At 39.8% G+C, this 20363-nt stretch overlaps 1 protein-coding gene across 1 annotated transcript in view; it reads left to right on the top strand.

Annotated features, from left to right (window-relative positions):
• COBL (cordon-bleu WH2 repeat protein) overlaps positions 1–17693 on the top strand; it is a 109661-nt gene extending 91968 nt beyond the window's left edge. Inside the window, exons 10-15 of the mRNA XM_008948017.1 lie at positions 51–363; positions 2368–2375; positions 11183–11278; positions 12516–14533; positions 15167–15286; positions 17361–17693. Of these exons, the coding sequence (XP_008946265.1) occupies positions 51–363; positions 2368–2375; positions 11183–11278; positions 12516–14533; positions 15167–15286; positions 17361–17693 (2888 nt within the window). The remainder of the gene's footprint in view (positions 1–50; positions 364–2367; positions 2376–11182; positions 11279–12515; positions 14534–15166; positions 15287–17360) is intronic.
• The last annotated feature ends 2670 nt before the right edge of the window (positions 17694–20363 follow it).

The raw sequence follows: 20363 nt of genomic DNA, 5'->3' as shown, positions 1-20363 counted from the left end.
TTTATGTACTGATGACTTTCAGCTAACTTTCCTTGCTAAATTCCATTTAGAGAGCCTGCTGCCTGCACGTGATAATGTTTATGTACTGGATGACACAGTTCTGGAGCTATCAGAGGTGGAAGAAACAGCATCAGAAGGCAGCTGTTTTGCATCTGAGGACACCACAGAAGACTCAGGTGTTGTGAGCTCCCCATCTGACATTGTATCTTTGGATTCACAAAGTGACAGTATGAAGTTGAGAGACATCAAGCTGGCCAATGGCTACATGGACTCAGCAGAGGTAGATGCAATGTGTGGCACAGAGATGTGCCCTGTAAAGAACACCTGCTGCAATAGCATGGAATCCAACAGTGCTCCACAGAGGTAAAAATTTATTTGCAGCCAGTTCTTAGAAAATATCTTGCATGTCGTCCTTGTAGGGAATCATTTAAGAAAACCAACTTCTGCTTTTTCTGCTCTTTCACAAACCAGTACCAATGCCAAGTGACTCCTCCCAGTGAAAAGCTCACTGCCAAATCCCCTCCAGTGAGGTACTTGTAGCAACAGGCAAAGGTCACTTTTCTGTTTGAACTTGTAGTTACATTTCTTGCAAAAGATCGCTGCCCTCCAGAGTTGATTTCTACAGTAAGACTGAAATAATTTTGTTACAGTTTGGTTTATTTTGTTGTTCTGATACCATGTGAAGTGCTTAAAATGTTACTATATATTGACCTAGAAAAATTACAAGTGGATCATAAAATGGAAAATTCATACCATGGAAAAATTCAAGCCACTGAAAGCGAGATGGAAAAGGATTGTGTTCAGTGATCTTAGGGGATTGGTTTGTTGGTGTGTTCATGCATATATATGTTCACCTAATGCTAACCTTTACTGGCATAAGACCTTGGGTGCTATTTTTCAGCTTGTTTCCTTTCTTTTTTCTTCTTTTTTTTTTTTTTTTTTTTTTGTGTAAATAAACATTTTCCTGCAGTTTTTGCAAGAAAATATGGGAACCTGGAATTTAAATAGAAACTGCCTTCAAGCACAAGTGACTGACACTGTTTGTTTGCCAAAACTCACATAGTTGGTGGCAGGGCTGCAAAGGGAACCTAAAATTTATAGGACTTTGCAAATACATGCTGGCCAGATAGGAAGCTGTGCCTCCAGCAAGGAGGGTGGCCTGGTAACACTGACAGGGATCCGCTCTGTGTGATTCTGCAGAGTCATGGGACAGGGGCCAGAAATTCCTGTGAATTCTCAGTGGACACAAAGTCTGTGCTTTCTGGTCACTCTCCATTCAGCTGCTAATCTGTAGCCCCTTCATAAGAGCGTGTATCGTGACCTAGTTATTCCCTTCCACACATTTCTGAAGGAGAACTTCATCTTTTCTTTTGCAGTGGGTGATAAATTAGGGATAAATTAGGCCAAAGTCAGTATTTAACCTATTGGAATGATCTCAGGGCTTTTCTTTATCCATCAATATAAATGGGGAAAAGGTCAAACCTTACTTAGATACTTGGTCAACAATACATTTTTCTCATTATTTGTCCTTTTTCAGTTTCTTGGATCCTGATGCAGTCTCTATTTGGAAGATTAGACTAGTATAGTAACTGCAATTAACATTCCAGACCTGATCCAAAAAAGAAACCCTTTAATTTCCATAGACTTAGATTTGGCCTTAGAAGATAACTAAGAAATCCCACCTTTCCCCAAAATGCAGGATCTAAACTGGTTAGGAAAACACACAGGCACTTTGAGTGGGGGAGGGATGGAGTTACCATAATGTTGAGCAAAGACATCAAAACAAAGTCCTGTAAGAACAGTACTAATCAGCAAAAAATATTTTGGCCTTTTTCTGTTTTGTTTTGGGTTTGGTTTTTTTTTTGTCAAATAAAGATTGATCACAGGTTGTTAAGTGACACACTCTCTCTTAAAGGTCAGTATTCTCTCCAGCTTTCACTTCAGCAAAAGATACGGACCATGATTTTGCCAAGAAAGACTGGACCAGATGATCTTTGAGGTCCCTTCCAACCTAGTATTCTATGATTCTACGATAGGTATTCTGTACATTGCATTGAGATTTAGCTTTGCCGCACAAACACACAAAAATTTTTAGAGTGCACATAGAACAGACAGTGGATCATTTCATAAGCTGGCCAGTGGGACTGTTGCTTTAGGGGTCTTGCTGAGCCAGAGGAGTGGAAGCTGGAAGGATGGTGTGGGGTACTGCCCATCGCAGCCAGCAAGGTGATTACTCCCACCCTACTCATCTGTTGTGCAGCCAGTGCTGTAGTGCCCTGTCCAGTCTTAGGCCCTCAATTCAAGGGACAGTTTGGCCAACTGGAGAGGGTCCAGAGGAGAGACACTGAGAGGGCTGGAACACTGGAGCACTCAAAGTGTGAGGGAGAGAGGAGACAACTGGGTTGCTCACCTTGCAAGTGCGATGTGGGTGAGGAGGAACCTGATTTTCCCTAAACAATAGGAGGGGACTGTAAGGCTTCTCAGGGACACACAGTGAAAGGACAAGAGGCAACTATCACCTGGTGCTGTAAAGGAAATAAAAATTGAATACAAGTAGGAAATTCCTCAAAACAGGAGTGGTTAAGCAGTGGAGGAAGTTGCCCGGAGAGGTCAAGGAGTCTTCATGCCCACAGACTCTCAGAAGTCAGCTAGGCAAAGCCTTGGGCAGCATGGTCTGGCTTTGTAATTAGCCCTCCTTGCAGCAGGAGGTTGGGCTAGGCTTCCAACTTAATCTTTTGTGTGATTTTATCATGCTAAATATTACCTATTTATCTAATATGTCCATAATTTATAAAAGAGTGAGTTTAGACTGAAGTAGGAAGCAGTTCCTGTTGTTTGGGGAGTGCGGTTATTTTTTCAATGAATTCTATTTACTTTTTAGGCTCTGTGACAAAAAAAATTGCTTCAGATCAACTTTAGGGTAGTGCAGAAACTGTGATTAATTTTAGGCTTATGTCAGCAACCACTCAGATTGCCACAGTAACGACGCTGACAGTAATATCTTCTAGACTTTTATGCTCTGAATGTACCAGTAATCTTTGAAGGTAAATCCAATTCCATTCCTGATCTGTGTTTCTAAACAGACCAGCTTTGAATATTGTGCTCATCTAAATCCTTTTGAGGTCAGCTTACTAAGTTTTCAAAAGCCACTTCCTAAGTGTAGAGGGAAGGGGGAAAAAAAAGGGTTTTTAAACATATTTGCATGAAAAAGTTAATAAGAATAATGGGAATATTTAGCTTGTCATTTATAAGTTGTAAAGCTGTTTAAAACTTGAGCTTTTCACCCTGTGAACTAATTCCTAAGAATCTCTAACTAATTCCTAAGAATGTATAATGCTGTATACTAAAATGGTTTTGTACTCTATGGGCTGTGAAAAAGTGCCCTTAAAATGAAAGAAAATTATATATGGAGTGGGAAGAGCTATAAGGGAAGCCCAAGTGATATTTTGCACATGCACCGTGAAGAACTGCAGTGAAGAGCAGATTCGAGTCCATGGTTCTTACCTAGATTTTGTCCAGAGGAGCAGCCTGTGCTCCAAGAGATCAGAGGTATTTTGCCATGTTGCTTACTTCGGTTAATTGTGTGTTTAGTTTTAAATACTTTTTTTCTTAAGAGTTTCTGAATTGTTTACTGGGTGGTCTGATCTCTGTGTAGCTAAAACGCCTGGTAGCATTAGAACATCCCAGCAGGGTTTGCACCTCAGCTGCTGCTGAAGGCGAGGAAGGTTGTGTGCGTTTAAGGGCACAGTCTTCAACACGCGCTCAGTTTGTCTGCAGGCAGCAGCATGGACTTTGCACACACAGAAATGACAACCACAACAGAGCTCAAGTCTCCTTCAGTTCCCAGAGCACAGAAACAGACGTTTCTAAAAGAATGTCCCCAGATTCCAAGGTTTCCAACCTAGAGTCTTTCCTCCCTGTTTTTATTTTCAAGTACATGGGAACAACTTGCAAGTACACTGATTTGGTTTGCATTGGGATTCTTGTTCAAGCAATCTTACTCCAAATACACATATTAATTAGCATGTAGAATATCAAATCAAATGTCAAAACACTCTAGTTCTACCCTTGGCTCTGCCTCTAACCTGTTAAACCATCTTCGTCTCTTCACCTCTGGTGTCCCCTTCAGCCACTGACTTTTTTTTACAGTACAAACAGTAACGCAGCTATCGTACCTTACAATGTGTTTGTACAGGGTCTGGTGGAGCAGGATCCAGACCTCAGCTGGAGGTGCCAAGAGCTAACCCCATATAAATAATTGACTATATGCAACGTTTAGCTGTGAACGTTTTAATATTAACTGCTGACTCTGAACACTGTACTGCATAGTTCTCTTTCTTCATATCCTTGCTCACATTTGATTTCTTTGTATTATGTATCTGTTCACCAAATTTTAATATATAGTGTTAAATGAGTAACAAGAAAACCACAGAGAAGCTGAAATGTTGCTTATGTAGCAGTAAGTACATCTCATGATCTCACAGTGTTGCAACTCTGTCCTCCCATACCCCTTCCTTTCCCATCCCTTGTGTGGTGTCATCATGCAAGCTCCTAGGGGCAGGGATCAGACAATTTTATATGCCTATAAAGCATCATGCACTCCTGTCTGGAGCTTTATAAATAATTACACATTAAAAATTATGTTAAAATAATATTATTGGGGATGCTGGGTCACATGCTCAGAGTTAGGTAACATTAACATTAAGGCTGCCTTTGTAACCTTAGATTCCTCCCTTTAACCTCGATTCCCGCTCTTTTCTGCAGCACAGTAAAGTCTCTAGTTCAAGTGATCGTTATTTTGTTCTGTTTTCGTTCTAAGTTTCAGAGCTCAGTTGATAAAGCAAGTATGCCACCATTCACTCTCAGTTCATATTCTGTTCTGGGGACAGGACTATTTAATTTCCTTTTTCACTTTTTATCTTACTTATCAAAGCAGTATCCATGTGCCATGTAGATTTCATTTCTTTGCCCAGTACTTACATGAGCTGAAAAGGTGGCATTATCCTGTTTTAGAGAAGGAGCTGGTGTAATAGTGATCAGTTACACTACACAGGACCCTTTTTTTTCAGAGAACTGAGCATTAAATAACATCTCATGTGTCAGAATGCAGCTCTCCTTTTCTTCCAAACGCTGTTCTTAGAAGACCTTTAGTCATCTTGGCTGAAATAAAATAATAGAGTGATCATAGGCATGACATAAATTATTGCATGTGGACTGCCACCAAGCAAAGAAGTAGAATTTCTGAAAGTTATAAGTAACTGAAGTCAGGGTTGTAAAAGGGGTCTTAAGAGAGTGAGTGATTTCACCAGCCTCTCTCAGCGCAGGCAAGATATTCTTAAATACAAAACTTTTTTTTTTAATATTAAAAAGGTCTAAAATGTATTAAAATATTTTTAAAATAAAAGCATTTTAAAACATAAAGGGAAGTTGGCAGTTATAAAGCTAAATAAATACAGACTTCATTTGGACAAAAAGATAAAATGCCTTCCAAAGGTTTGAAAGGGATTTTCCCCTTCCTTTAGTTTCTGTTTCGGTAGCCATGAGAGGGGAATATTTTTTCACGTACAGCTAGTAGAGGGCATAGAGTGGGGGTGGGGGAAGCCCCCCTGAGATTGATTCATGCTGTGGCTCTGGACAGGGATAATCCCATTTCCTCCTTTTCTCTTGGAAAAACTTGTTACCTTTGGCTCTGCTTGGGGCAGTTGAAGCTACTGGGAGAAGATACCTCTTCGTTACCAACCTGAGCAATAATTCACTGTTTGCTACAAAGCTGTTAGGGTTTGATGAGCTAGTTCAAAACAAAAGCTTGAAAGGATAGGAGAGGGTGAACTTGTTCTGCCCAATTTTCAGCTCATTCAAATTCAAATGTTACAAGATTTTGTATTCCACTTGGGATATGTGGAATACTTCCACTTCAGTGCAATCTCTGATGATTTTTATTCAGCATAGATATAAGTCCACTTAATGACCTTTCTAAGTGTGATGCAGTCCCAAAGAATTAGGAACAGAACACAAATTTTAAAACTTGGAATGGGAATGATACCTGTACCTTGCTCTCAAAAAGTAAATGCAGCTTTTTTTTTTTAATCACTCATTGAAGATCATAAAAAGCAAGGTTGTGTGGTGTACAACAAAACATGACCATGTGCATTTTGCTTTTCCTAGCTGCCTGCCATTTTCATAAATCTTCCATCAAAGACAAGTGATGACTTTGCTATCTAACCAGTCAGGTTGGTTGTTAAGTCTACAAACTTCGCATTTTAACAGGCTTTGGTCATTTGGATATTAAATCTTTATGCTCAAGTTCACAAGAGGCAGCAGAAATGGAAAATACCACTGGTCAGGTTATCACTTAGGTGACCAAAAAGTCCTAGCCGCTCTCCTGCTGCTGTTATATTCCTTCCTTGGAAGGAAATATAAAAAAGTCATCTAGCCTAAGAATTGAAAAGAAAGGGAAAATGGTCCTTAGAATTTTGTAAACTATTGGTTAACCTGGAAAGTAGTTACCTACACTTTTGAAGAGCACGTTGCTGCATCACTCACAAAAATACATAAGCACCTTGAGTTTACTTCATGCCATCCTTCGAGTTGAACAGCAAGTTGTGTTTATAAAGCTTCATCCATACTTTCTACAATTTAAAATTGTTCAGCATCAGTGTCTTCTTTAGCACCCACCTTGATATATAGCCAGGTAGAAGCATTTTTCTTTCTAGCATTTATGTAAGAATTGTGGATTGTGGATTCATTTTGAAGAGGACAAATTTGGATACATGCAGACATGTTCCTGTAGTTCCCCAGTGACAGGCTGAGAAGACTATCAGAGCTGGGAAAGGAGCCCAAATGCTCCAAAGCCCAGACTGGAGTAACCATATCAGCTTTCCGTGTTGGTCAGTCCCTCTTAGCTGCCTAAGACACATGTGAGAAACTGAATGCTCTCGGTGTCCATTAGCTGCCTCACAGCAGTCACTACGTCCCTGGACGTGGTACTGCACAGTGTGCCTGACCAGATTCCACTCTTACTTGCAATGGCTCTGTGTTCCTTCCCCAGCTAGTAACACATTCACAGGAGCCATGTTCTCAAGTCTTTTGATACAGCAAACAGTGCAAAATGAGTGAGACTTTCAGGTCTCACTCAGTTAACCTGAGATTTGTCTCCTGCTGTTTCTTCTTGCCTGCTGACACTTCAGTAGGACATGGGTCTCCTTATCTTCCATGTTATGTCTACCAGCCCCAAACAGATGTCTTTAATATGCTACAGTATTTCAAACAGCACCAAGTGCCTGCGTTTAGATAACTGAATCTCTTCCTTGATCCCTTCTCTGCAGTTTATATAGGTCTGTGCTGTATTTAAACAGATATGGTAGGACTTGTGTTCTCTAACTCTGGTGCCATACAGGAGGCTCACCAGAACTCCTGAGACTTCTGTTGTCTCAGAGAGACTATGGTTGGTTTTATCATTTGCAACCCTTAGGTAAAGATGCTTTAACTGTAACAAAATGGCAGCTTCTGATGTTGCAAATCTATTGTCTTGACACTGGTTTGTTTTTCTTTTTAATGCAGCGTTTCCAGTTAGGTTTATCTGAGAATTTTGTTTCTCAGAATGTAAACTTTCTCATAAATGTCCATCTCCCATGGCACTGATTTGATAAAATGCTGCTGTAAGTTTGATTTTTGTCTTCAGCTATGCAAATGACTGCTGAGGAGTAATTATGTGTTGTAGCCTGAGCTCTGGAACACTAAAGGCTGTAGTTGAGTCATCACTTAGCTCTGTTCTGTGCTCCTGCACAAATCTCTGCTTATCTACATAAATAAGAATTGCAGAAGCTTCCAGGAACCGTGCGCGTTTGCCATGTCGAGCTTGGGCTAAATGCTCACCAGTGCTGTATTTTTAGCACCTCACATTTTACCAGAAAGGCAGCGTTAAGCTTATCAAGTTCTTCCTTAAGTCAGAAAAAGTGTGTGAGAAAATACCACTGGGAATGTTTATCCAGAATGTAAAACATGATATTGGAGTAAGTAATATTTTTCTTGGATTGTGTCCAAAACAGAGCTGTCAACAAAAGAAAAGTGTGTAGGGTTAGAAGGAAAGAAGACTATGAAAAAAAAAATAAAAATCAGGGGCCCTTTTGTTTTCCTTTCCCAAATACTGTTGTGAGAAAGAGGCATATTTATAAGTCATGTGAGCTACTGGAAACTACCAGATCTTCACCTCACAAAACACATATTGCATTTTAAATTCCTGATGCTCAGAATTTTAGGAAAAGCGCTGTGATTAATCTATACTTTCTGACTTGCTTTATAGCTGAGTTTGGAGATTAATTGAACAATAGCTCTTGTAGGAATTTGGAAAAAAATAAAAGATCTGCTTTTTCTGAAGCTCCCTCTGTAAGAGCAAATAAGAATCCTTTCATTTTCACTGCATTATTCTCCTACTTCAGAAAGATTCTGTGAATTGGATATTATTATCCCAGGTTGTCTAGATAAGGAGATGGAAGCAGAGATTGAGAGGCAAATTATGTATAGCCACTGTGTAAGAGCACGGAGGATAATGAAAGAGACCTCTGCTGACTGTTGTGCCCATCAAGCAGAAGATTTTTCTATAAGGAGTCAGTGAAAGATTCCCATTGATTGATATGAGAAAAGAGCTGGTCAGTGCAATGGACCTACGCTGCGTTTGGTGCCCAGGAACCCCTGTTTGAGTCCCAAGTATGTTTTCCTAGATAAATTGCCCATAAAATTCCCAAGCAAATAGTTTCTGTTATTTCCTGGAGAAAGGCCAGGACAGACAACCTTAGTAATACAGATTTTGGCTGTACTGTAGAACAGTCAGACAATAGACAGAAAGATATGATCAGGTACCGAAAAGGTGGTGAGCTGGCATGGCCTCCATGAAATTAGGTCTTGTTTTCTGGTAGAGTTGCCCATTTTTCTTCCAAGGTTTTGGAAACATTTTTTTTACAGTAGCTTAGAGAAAGAGTCTCAATGTGTGTCAGTAATTTACTCCCAGCTGTGTGCAACTGTCCCATAAGACCAACTTTGTAGACAAGAAATCAGTATTTGTGTCTCATGCCAGGTAGACCTGTTGCTTCACTGGTGCACAGTTTGAATATTTCTCCCACCAAAAATGCTCTCTGAGTTTGCAAAGAAATTATTTTAAAATCCACTCAGAGGGCAAGGATTTGTTTTATTAATTGCATAACACTTTCTACTGCAAAACCAGTATGAAATTTAATCAGTTCATTCTTTCTGCCACCTTCAAGTTGAGAGTTTTGTTTGCCAGTCATCTCTCCCAATCTGAATGCTGCAGTAAATTTTAATCTTTGTCAGATTGCTCAGATTGATTTCTGATTTCTCATTCATTTGTGTGTGTGTGAACTTCAGGGTACATTAGGACTGCAGTCTTACTGCACTAGTTGCCTCTGCTGGACACTTTGGCTGATTTGTGCCACTTTTCTCTTAATCCGTCAGGGAGTTTACCATACAACTACTCGGTTTACCATGAGTAAACCTTGCAGTGTGGGTACTGAGCCTGAGCATCATCTGTTCACATTGGCTTCTGGGGATATTGAGAGCCCGTCACAGCTCAGGTCAATGGCAAGAGTTGGAAGAAACTGTATTGTAGTTGTAGAGCACTGTGTCTCTTCCTTTATATTTTTTTTTTTAAAAATACAGATATTTCTGTCTTAGATTCCAGTTTAGAAAACCACTCAGGCACATATGTAACCTTGCCATCTTGAATTCATCTCATCTGTATGTTCAAATACCTAAGAATGCATATGTGAAAAAAAGTTTTGGAAGGCTTCCTTACTGGTGTATTTTGGTGGTTTCATTGATCCCACATATATGAACTCAGCATTGTAAGTGCAAGGCAGTTTAGTTGCAAGTAGAGTAATTGCACTCCAGCACTCTTGCAAAAGACCTAGAGAAAGGAGAGATGAACGCAAAACAGAGTAAAACAAAACACCTGATGCTTCAACATGTGCTTTCAGTTGCTCCTGATATGAGCAAGGGAGAAAATAAACTATAAAACAGCAAATTAGGAGGCTACATAGTGAGACATGATTTAAATCAATGTCAGGAAAAATCCTTGAATTTTTATTCAGATTATTGTCTTAGAAGGCAGCAGAAAAGTGGCATTTTTCAGCTAATGTTTGGTCAACTAAAAAAAAAAGTAATCTCTTACTGCATCTTAAAAAGGGCAGATCTGCTCCATCTGACCAGAATTAGTTAAATTGTGGATAGAATGGAAAATTATGTTTTCAATAGGCTAATTGCAAGGGTAAAACTTAAATACAGCGTCACAGACAACTATGTCTTAAATTCAGGTGAGAAACAGGTAGCTAGAAAGCATGAATTGCCCAATGTGAAACACTAGCTTCAATGATTTAGATAGAAAGTCTCTGCTGGTCAAGAATTTACTTCCTGAGGAACAGAAAGGCTGTTGTGTAACAGGTTGCCATACGTATTTTTTTAATTTTAGGGGTTTTTTTGGTTAGGATTTTTCTTACTTTCATCTTTCTCTTTTTTTCTTTGAATAAGCCAAGACAACACTTGGCACACATTCCAGTTTCAGACTTGGTTTAGATCATTGTACAACCTCATCAAAAAGCATGGTTATTTTCTGGCAAAATCAGGTCCCTTGATATGTTTCATTAGAAACGGCTCTCAAGGGATTACTTTCTCTTTCCTCCTCCCCTCCCTCCCCTCAGGATGCAGACTGATTGTCTAACAGTACTTAACTGTATTTATTTTCCATTACCATTCAATTTTTACTTAATTAAGGTGTAGTTATATTGGCACAGTGGGTGCACAGAAAGGCAAGTGGTCTGCTTTTAAAATTGTATGGCTATGCAAAACCTTTGCCTTGGCATATGCTGCTTTTCTGCAGCCCAGCTGAAATGTGACATTCACAGTGAAGCCAGACCATTTCTTTGTGACAGGCTTTATTAATCCTGATCTTTTGATTAACAGCACACTGAGTATGTTCAGGCACCACAGAGATCCCTCCTAGATGTGGACATGTCATTATGGTGGTCTGTGTCTCTAAGGCTGCGTATTTTTCATATTTTGGGGAACCTCAGTGGAAACAAAGGGGCTTAAAATACTAGTGTAATTTAGAGCAACAGTGCAAAACAAAAAAAGAATGCCCAACCTTTTTCTCCTCTTTCACTTACCAGCAGAGATGAAGACATGACTTTGTCTAAGCCTGAGAATGAGGATATATTCATTGCTGTACAACTCCAGCAGACATTGGCTGGCCTGGATGAAGAGTTAGAAGGTAGGGAAGTGTATTACCTCTGAAGTACAAAAGAGAGGGGCATAGCCAGGAGATGCACAGTCAAGCTATACTCTGAGACACCTGCACATTTCTCACTGAGATCACTGGGAACAACTCACAGGTCAGAGATAGAATGTGATACACCCAAAGTGGCTGCTCTCCCTGTGCTTGTGGGACTGCCAGTTTTTATAGACTCACACTGAATATTTTTCAAGCTGCTTATCAGATTGTCATTGTATTTCAGTGTCTGCTACGAGGGAAAAAAAAAAGAACAGCCATTTATGGACACATTTTATGGGCCAAATTTGGTATCATTTTATTGACTTCAGTGAAGCTAAATCAGTTGTGCATTTAGCTCTGTGTTTGTGAACAATGCCTCTGTTCTGTATTTTGTCATAATGGAGAAGTGTACCCAATGGCCTTCTCTGCATTAGCAGATGTATTTTAAAGTTAAAAATCAAAAAACATGAAACGAAACAGTGGGAAGAGATAAAATGTCATATTGTGCTCCTCTTTATCCTACTGTGAATAAAAATATTTCTCTGTTAATGGCTTGTCACCAAATGACGTTGAATAATTTTTTAAAACTTCCTATCTTTATTTCTGTACTTCTTCAGTGGACTTAATTCTGATTTAATTTCTGTGAGTTCTCTAACACTGCCATTTCTTAGCTTCTGTGTTGTAACCCTTGATTTATACCAGCAAATTTGAGAGTAGAGTTAAGCTTCTTGCACAATGAGGCTTCTGGAATCACTGGTAATGAAGGGTGAGAAGAATGGAGAAAAAAATACAAGAACTGTTTCTTTGTTTGCTTGCTCAAGGAAATCCTTCAGCTGGGCTGTCATTACTAACCAGGTCTGGGAAACATAATTTGGAGTTGCTTGCTGTTTCTCAGAAATGTGTCTCCTTTGGAGTCATGTGGTGAAATATTTATCACTGAAAGAAGTTAGTTGAAGATAAGGTATGAACAACAGATTAAATTCTGCTTTCAGCTGCGTTTGTATGCTTCCCACTGGCTGAAGCAGGATGGCTGCAGGAATATTTGGCTGATGCTAATGAGCAACCAGACAATAAAAAGGACCCAGATCTCTCCATTTTTGTAATACAGGCATAAATATATTCCTGGTAGTTTTAGTGTAACTACCTGGTCCGCTTCAGCTTGTACTGGCTGTTTGTGTAATTTAAAGTCATGTTGAATAATACTGCCTCTATTTAATATTATATGTATATTTTGCAGCAGTGGATGATATAGGTAACTCTGACTCAGAGTACATCGATGAAGTGTTGAGCCCACATACAAGAGAAGTTGAAGCTGCCCAAGATGTCACCATTTCTGTTCCAGTAACAGTCATAGATGATGCTCCAGAATTTAGCACCTCTAACTCAGCTGGAAATCAAGAGACACAAACAAGGGTTTCACAAAATATCTCAGCTGACTCTGTTAATACAGTAAACTCTACAAATAAAAACAATGCAGGTTCCTTTGATAGGGGGCACACAGATGGTGGAGCTGTATGCATATCAAAGGACCTAATACATCAGCAACCATCTGAAAATGAATTCAGTCACTTGCCTGTGGAACAGAGGAGAGATATATTTGAATCTCTCACATCCTCTTTCGAAAAAAGAAATGAAAAGAACTTACGATTGGAAATCTCCCCCAAACATGGTGTCAAGTCTGAGGAATATAGATCTAAGATGACTCCATCTTACTCTAAGGCCACAGCTGAAATCAGTACAGTAAAAGAGAAGATAAATCCATACCATGAGTGTAGTAACAAGGAAAGATCTCTGAAAAAAAGTAAATCAGAACTGGAAATCAAATGGCCACCAGCAAAAAAAAATGAAGTAGAAGAAGTCCCATCAATACCTACATGGTGTCATCGTGCCCAGAATTCAGGAACAAACTATGAAACTAGAATGGGTTTGACGACCTTTAAAGTTGTCCCTCCCAAACCTGAAGTAAAACATTTCGATAGAGGAGTTTCACTCTCCACTGGTGCCATTAAGATAGATGAACTAGGCAACCTTATAGGCCCAAACGTTGGTATCAGTAAGCACATGCCAGGTACCTCTACTGATGAAAGTGAGGAAATTTGTCTTGGGAAAGTGAAGGCATTCTGGAGGTCAAGTTCTACGGAAAAGCAAACTGATGAGCTTGCTGAGCATCTTCCTAAAAAGTCAGTAGTCACCACAAACTCTAAGGCACTTACTATAAAAACGGAATACAAACCTCTCTGTCTTGCAGCTCCAAAACCTGTAGTACCACAAACTGTCACAACCCAAGTAGCTGAAAGACAGCCTGAGAATGAAAGGACCAAACCACCGCTTCCAGTTACACAGTCTCAGGTAACACCATTAGTGGCCCCGGCCTTTAATAAGGACAAGGTGGAGCTTCCATTCGTAAAGCCATCTAGGAGAACTTCAAGTCAGTATGTTGCCTCTGCCATTGCAAGACACATCAGTGTAACTACTTTCAAGTCTGACTCTATGGAATATCATGAGAAAGATGAAAATAAGCAAGGGGCAGAAGAGGTTAAAACAGAAGCAGAAGGTTCACCAAAAAGGTGTATTATTGTGGCCAAATATAGCCCTGTAGAAACAGAATCAGCAGAAACAAGAGAAACACTTTCAAGTATTTTTGCTTGCAGTCAAAAAGCATCCCACAGGTTTACACCTGGTGAAAATTCTGGCATGGAAAACAAAGCAGTTAACATCAGGGCATCAAATCAAGCAACTTCTCTGAGTTTCTATAAAAAGAATGCCAGTGCCCCACTTACGAAATCCTCTTCAAAGGATAACAACAGTGCAGATGATAATGGTTTAAACAGCAAACAAAGTATAGCGGAGAAAAAGATGCATCTTCTGTCTGACCAGAAATGTGAGGCTTTGACCCATACTACTTCAGCTTCACCTCTCAAGTCTGCTGATGTCCAGGGAGTTCCATCCTCTTTCAGCTCATCTTTGCGAGTCACTAGATGGCCTCCTGCTAATGGTGCACAGGTTGGTTCACCTAAAGCTTCACCCAAGCTCAATGGTACAGCAGCAAATGTAGAGTCAGAACAGGAAGAGAAACCTGATGATTCAGATTTTAATGCTGTCAATGAACTGGATGTTAATATGCAGACCAATATCTTTGGACCAAAGAAGAAGTTCAAACCTGTCATCCAAAAACCAATTCCGAAAGACACATCACTGCACAGTGCCCTAATGGCAGCCATTCAAACAGGAGGGGGAAAGAAGAAACTCAGGAAGGTAAAGTGGAGAAGTGGAGACTTTTTTTAGCCTGTTCAGACTGCAGAGCCCTATATTCACCCTGTCAGACACCAGTGGTTTTATAACTGGTACAGTTGCTGGTGAGCTGGAATACACACAGCATTTGAAAAATTTATAATGGCAAAATACAGACCATGCCACTGCTTATTCTGCACATTCCGTTATCCTACTATGCAACACCGTGACTGCTGCACTAGCTAGGAGAGACAGGGTGCAGACAGCATAAAGGAGAGGCAATTGAGGCTAACCTAAGAGTCAAACCTGCATTTCAGTGCATTATGTAAAAAGGAACATGCGGGATGGAGGAAACTTGTAAATATTTGCAATGAAAGAAAACTGCATTTTGTGTTACTAGGTGATACTGCTTTTCTGCTGGCTTCATGCTCAGGGAATAGGAGATTGCATCTGTAAGTACAGTATCACTATCTACACATATCCTCACTGTTCCATGTGGGCAGGGGTTGTAAAAGCAGGCTGGAAATGAGACAAACAGATTAGTCTCCATAGGCTGCATCCTAGTACAAGTGCCAAAAATATTTTTAATAGTGTTTCCAAGCTGTCTTTAAGTAAATATCTAATAACAACATGAGGTTTATTCTTTTGGTATCCTAGGTTTCAGACAGTGCATTGAATGGCAATGACAGGAAACCCTCATATGCTGAGCCAGAGAATGAGCGCTCAGCCCTACTAGCAGCAATTAGAGGCCACAGTGGCACCTCAAAGCTGAGAAAGGTAAGTGATCTTTTAAGTGCAGTCTGTTCCTATTGGAAATCTTGAATAAAGCCAGATACACTACAGACTAAACGGTTTGCTGCAAAGAGAAAAGGTGAGTTCGAAATAATATGACACAAGACCATATCTGACTTGTGCAGATAGCATAGCAGGTCCCATCTTACCCTCTGCTGTAAAACTTAAAACGTTTTCAAGTAGTGGTGTGCTTTTAGCTGAGAAAGAAGTACATAGAAATCCAAACAAATTACAGGGAGTGCACATAGAAGACCAAGTGTTCATCATTTTCACATTTATGTGGGGTTTTCTTATACTTGAGGAATATGCAGTTAGATTGCTATATTTTCATTACCTACTGTATGCATCCAGTCACAATTAACTGAAAACACACTGGGGCTTCCTCATGCATGCCATTTATCTCTTAACATGAGCTGGTGTGTGCAAGTTGTATGCAAGTAATTGATCTTGATGGAACATCAACTTTCAGTACAGCAGGATGATTCCTTCTGCCTGAAAGATTTACCTGATTATTGAACTGTGTCTTACTCCTAATAGCCAAAACCTGCATTGATTTAGCCTTACTTTTTACTCAGTTCACTAATCCAGCCAAAGACATGTATTTGGCAAGGAGGTTCCCATTTCCCTGGTGGAATGACTCAGGCCATTAGCACATATTCAGGTAGCTGGTATTAGACTGAAAGAATCTCTTGCCTGTGTTAGGGAGTTGCTTCATCCCTCAAATACCTTACTGCCCTTGCTGCAGCTTGGGTACAGCTTACTCTGAGCTTTGAGAACAGCATGTGCTAGGCAGCAGCCTGTAGATTTGTGTAAAAGAGGCTCTGACAATGAAGTGGTGGTGTATTATCACACAGACTTTTTGGAGTATCTTCCTCTAGCAGACAAGCTTTTGCTGTCATTTTAAGGAGAGTTGCCTAGAAACCGTATGCTTCTTGTTCAGACCATGTCACCTGTGCTAGCTTAAGCACCGTGTTTGTATGTGTGCAAGGTGAGATACAGGTGTGCTATGATGATGTTATCTTAAATGTTCATCGTTTATCTGACATGACATTGATCCCATAAATTGTGTGTGTGTACAGTGAAGGACTAGAATATAGGAGCTCTCTAAATGTAGGTTATTTGAATAGAGATCAGATTAAGATGATTCAATGAGATGAATACTTTCGGTTTTCACTAGAGAAATTCTGTGCCTCAGTTTCTCTGAGAAAGGAATGCTAATGCATCTGCTTGAAAACCTGCCATTTGGCACATGATACTGAATTTCCTAATCACCACATCATTGTAATTGCTAACAATTTATCGTGAATGTTACTAGTAATGTTCTTAATGGCAAAAATACTTCTTTAGACAGTTGACAGAAAAGCTGGCTTAGTCTGACAGATTACCTCTTCCCCCCTGGATTCATTTAAAGTAGGATGAGTTTCCAAGCTGGGAATTCGTGCAGAAATTTTAGTTTCAGAAATTCCAGAGAAACATGCTTGGAAGAGCAATCAATTGATTTTGTTCTCTGTGTTTTCAAGTAGTTCTCTCTGGTCTTTTTTTGTTCGGTACGGTTGGAAATTTTAGGTTTAACAACATTTGTTTCAATGAGGTCACGTCTGATAGTTCAGATCTAGAAGAGCCTCCCTGTCATCTGCGATTATTTCTGTGCAGCCCAGACTGTAAAAAGTAATGAGATTCCTGGGTGGCTACTGCAGCCTTAATATATCTTCCTGATTCCAAAACCCTTGTGGTTGTTTCTAAATGAATACCAAGTAAAACTCTCTCTTTTACCTTACATGCCAAGAAAAGTTACAGGATGCTGGGGCTCACAGTAAATAAAGATTGCGTTTCTGAGACAGAGTCAATGCCAAATCCTTGGTGCTGGTAATCAGCCCAGCTGAGTGATGTGAGTGAGTAGTAACAGATGTTCAACCCCATGAGCAAACAAAAGTTCTCATGTATTTTACATCATTTAAGCAAAGTGAAATTGGGGTACTGAAAGTGCATCAAATGTCAAGTAATTACAGTTTAATCATGCTTGGTATTAATCACCTCCTTTAAACTGCATCCTGGGCAGATTTCCTCATTGGCCTCTGAAGAGCTGCAGAGTTTTAGGAATGCAGAACTGTCCTTGCAGAAGGCAGAAGACCCTCAGGAAGAGCAGCTTTGTATCCCACCTGCCCCTGCCCAGCCGCCACCACCACCTCCCACTCAGCTGTCAGCAGCAGCTCCTAAATCCTCTGCCATGGCTACAGGTAACCCTGGGGATGCAAGGAGAGCCCTAATGGAGGCTATTCGCTCTGGTGCTGGAGCAGCAAAGTTAAAAAAGGTAAATATACTTTTATATTTTCTTGTGAATGACACAACCTACACTTGCTGTGTTTTGAGAGCCATTTATAAGCTATTGTAGCCACACATTTCTTTCTTCCATCAGGAGGTACATGCACTCTTCCCTCTAACTGAATCAAAGGTCAGGCGTATATTTCAAACATTTGAACAGTGATAAAAACAACATCCTATTAAGACTAAGATGTGCCTGTGCATATAAGCAACCCATATGAGTCGTCAATACTTCTTTTTTTAAAGAGAACGTTAAGAGTATGAAAATAATTTCAGAAAGCATTTTCATACCCTTTTCATTTATGTGAATCTGAGATAATACTCGATGTCATTTAGACAAGGTGAACCTAAGGAAGATCTGGTATGAGACCCTGAAGCAAATTTTTAAGTGTTCTCTCCTAACTTCAGTAGGGTGTCCTAGACCTTAGTGCCCAACACTTACACCTTAGTTGCACCTGCTGGGAGTAAAACTGTAGGGTTGTTTTAATGTCAGCCTGCACTTTACTAATTGGATAAGGTGTGTTTCACTTCTGTGTTCAGCTATGGGCCAGTCAACTCCCAGATGGCTAAATGCTCAGCTGCCTGGGTATATTTTTTGGAGTAACTTTACTCATCTCATAGAGCAAATTTTGTTCTTCCTAACCTCGAGTTACACTGCATTTCTTGGTAAAGAGAAGCAGATCAATTTGCCTTAGTGGAGTCATCCCAATATTACACTGCAGTGTGCAAGAATAGATTTTGATCCAGGGACTTTAGGGAATGTACAAAAGCAGATGTAGTTTTCCCAAGACATGATTTATCTGATACAAACCATAAATGTGTAAATAGGCTTCAACCTTGCTTATTTGTCCTCTATAACATAATTTTTAAAAAGCAAATATTTTAACATTAAAAGGTAGCTAAAAAAGTCTTGTTTCTGATAAACCAGAAATTCCACAGAATCATACAAATGACTGAAACAAACCAGTGTTTCAGGAAACTTTACATTATCATTCAGACAAAAATCTGGATGTACTGTTTTTCTGCATGTGAAAAATCACGTTATGTTACACATGAGGACTGACAGATCACTTGGTTTGTTCAGCTTTGAGAAGGCTGAGGGGTGACCTCATTGCAGTCTACAACTTCCTCAAGGGTGGCAGCAGAGGGAGAGACCTGATCTCTCTCTGGTGACCAGCGATAAGACACAAGGAAATAGAATTAAGCCGCATCTGAAGTTCAGGTGGGACATAAGGAAAAGCTTCTTCACTGAGAGGGTGACTGGCCACTGCAGTGGGGTCCCCAGGGAAGTTGTCATGGCATCAAGCCTGTCAGAGCCCAAGGAGAATCTGGACAACTCCCTTAGTCAAATGGTTCGGTTTTAGTAGTACTGTGAGAAGCAGGGAGTTTGACTTGATGATCCTTTTGGGTCCCTTCAAACTTGAGATATTTTATTATTGTAAGACTAGAAAATGGGAAGAAATAGTACTCCAGATCTTGCCTTTATTTCCCCACTTCACCAACTGACAGAAAAAAACCCCAAGATTTGGATATTCAAGCATACTTCATGCAGTTGTTTTCTAGGTCTTTACAAATTCCTTGTTCTTCTGACTGCATCAGTCTTGCAGAAGTCTCTGAGGGGACCTATAGCTCTACTCATTAAAAAGTCTTTATCATATTCTTAGGAATTTGTTTCAAAAAAATAGGATAGCCAGTGCAGACCATGGAAGTAAGCTGGATATACAAATCTATATACTAAATGCTAAATACTGTGCTTGCCTTGTTTAATTTTCAAGACAGAGTAATTTCTGGTAGTTTTGACATTGAAATGACAGAAGAGTACATCTCTTACATAGGTCTTTTATGAAAGTAAAAGAGAAGCAGTGTTTTGTCCAAAACAGAGTATGATTTTCTTATTACTGTGCTGTCCTTTCAGATACTGCATACTCAAGCTAAGTCTTGTGTATGCTGAAGACATCGTATCACTGACAGCTGAGATCTCATGCCCTTGATAACTGATGAAAGTAAAACTGTTATCAGATTTCTCAAAAACTTTCTATCCAGTGCATTATGGCAGCAAAAGTTGAATCAACGGAGGAGAGAGAATACTCTATCTGTGTATCAGGTTTTTCTTTCCTTATAGCTGAAGAACATATCTCCAAGGAACACTGAGTTTTTTTGTAGACAGTGGCTGGCAGGTGGTTTTGTGACAGGGTTGAAGAAAACTTTAGTGTTTGTTTTGCCTCCTCTGTCAAAGATCTGTGATGTCATGATTTGGAGATATGAGCAGAGAGCCATTTTTGGCTTTGTTTTCTTGAAGATTTTGGTTGCAGTAACTGGACAGCAGTTTAGGTAGTTCAGTTCAGTAATTGCATATGTTTCTCTTCCGTTGTCAGAGTTTTGTGGGACAGGGGCTTCTAATGGTGAAATAATTTACTTAGCTAATACTGGGAAACTGGGAAGAATCTGCATTGCTTGGTTATGTATGACTCAAGTTTGTGCTTATCTATAAGGGTTTATTTGCCATGGAAGTAGATCAAATGGGGCTGTCAAAGGAACCAAATGTAAAAAGCAACCAATTGCCTAGATAAGGAGCATCCCAAAAAACATCTGAGCTCTATCAATATCTGTGAAAAGGCAACTCCTTCACTCCACCCTTGATTACACAGCTGTTTGCTAAAGTCATGAACTGTAAGGTTAAAAGATCCACAGTGCAGGAAGGGAGGAGAGAAGTGGCTGCAAGCTGACCTTGCCTTGGTGA

Source organism: Merops nubicus, unplaced genomic scaffold, assembly GCF_000691845.1.
Source record: "Merops nubicus isolate BGI_N331 unplaced genomic scaffold, ASM69184v1 scaffold2789, whole genome shotgun sequence".
In the NCBI taxonomy this organism is placed as follows: domain Eukaryota; kingdom Metazoa; phylum Chordata; class Aves; order Coraciiformes; family Meropidae; genus Merops; species Merops nubicus.
The sequence above is the reverse complement of the archived record's forward strand: the minus strand, read 5'-3'. Positions and strand labels throughout refer to the sequence as shown.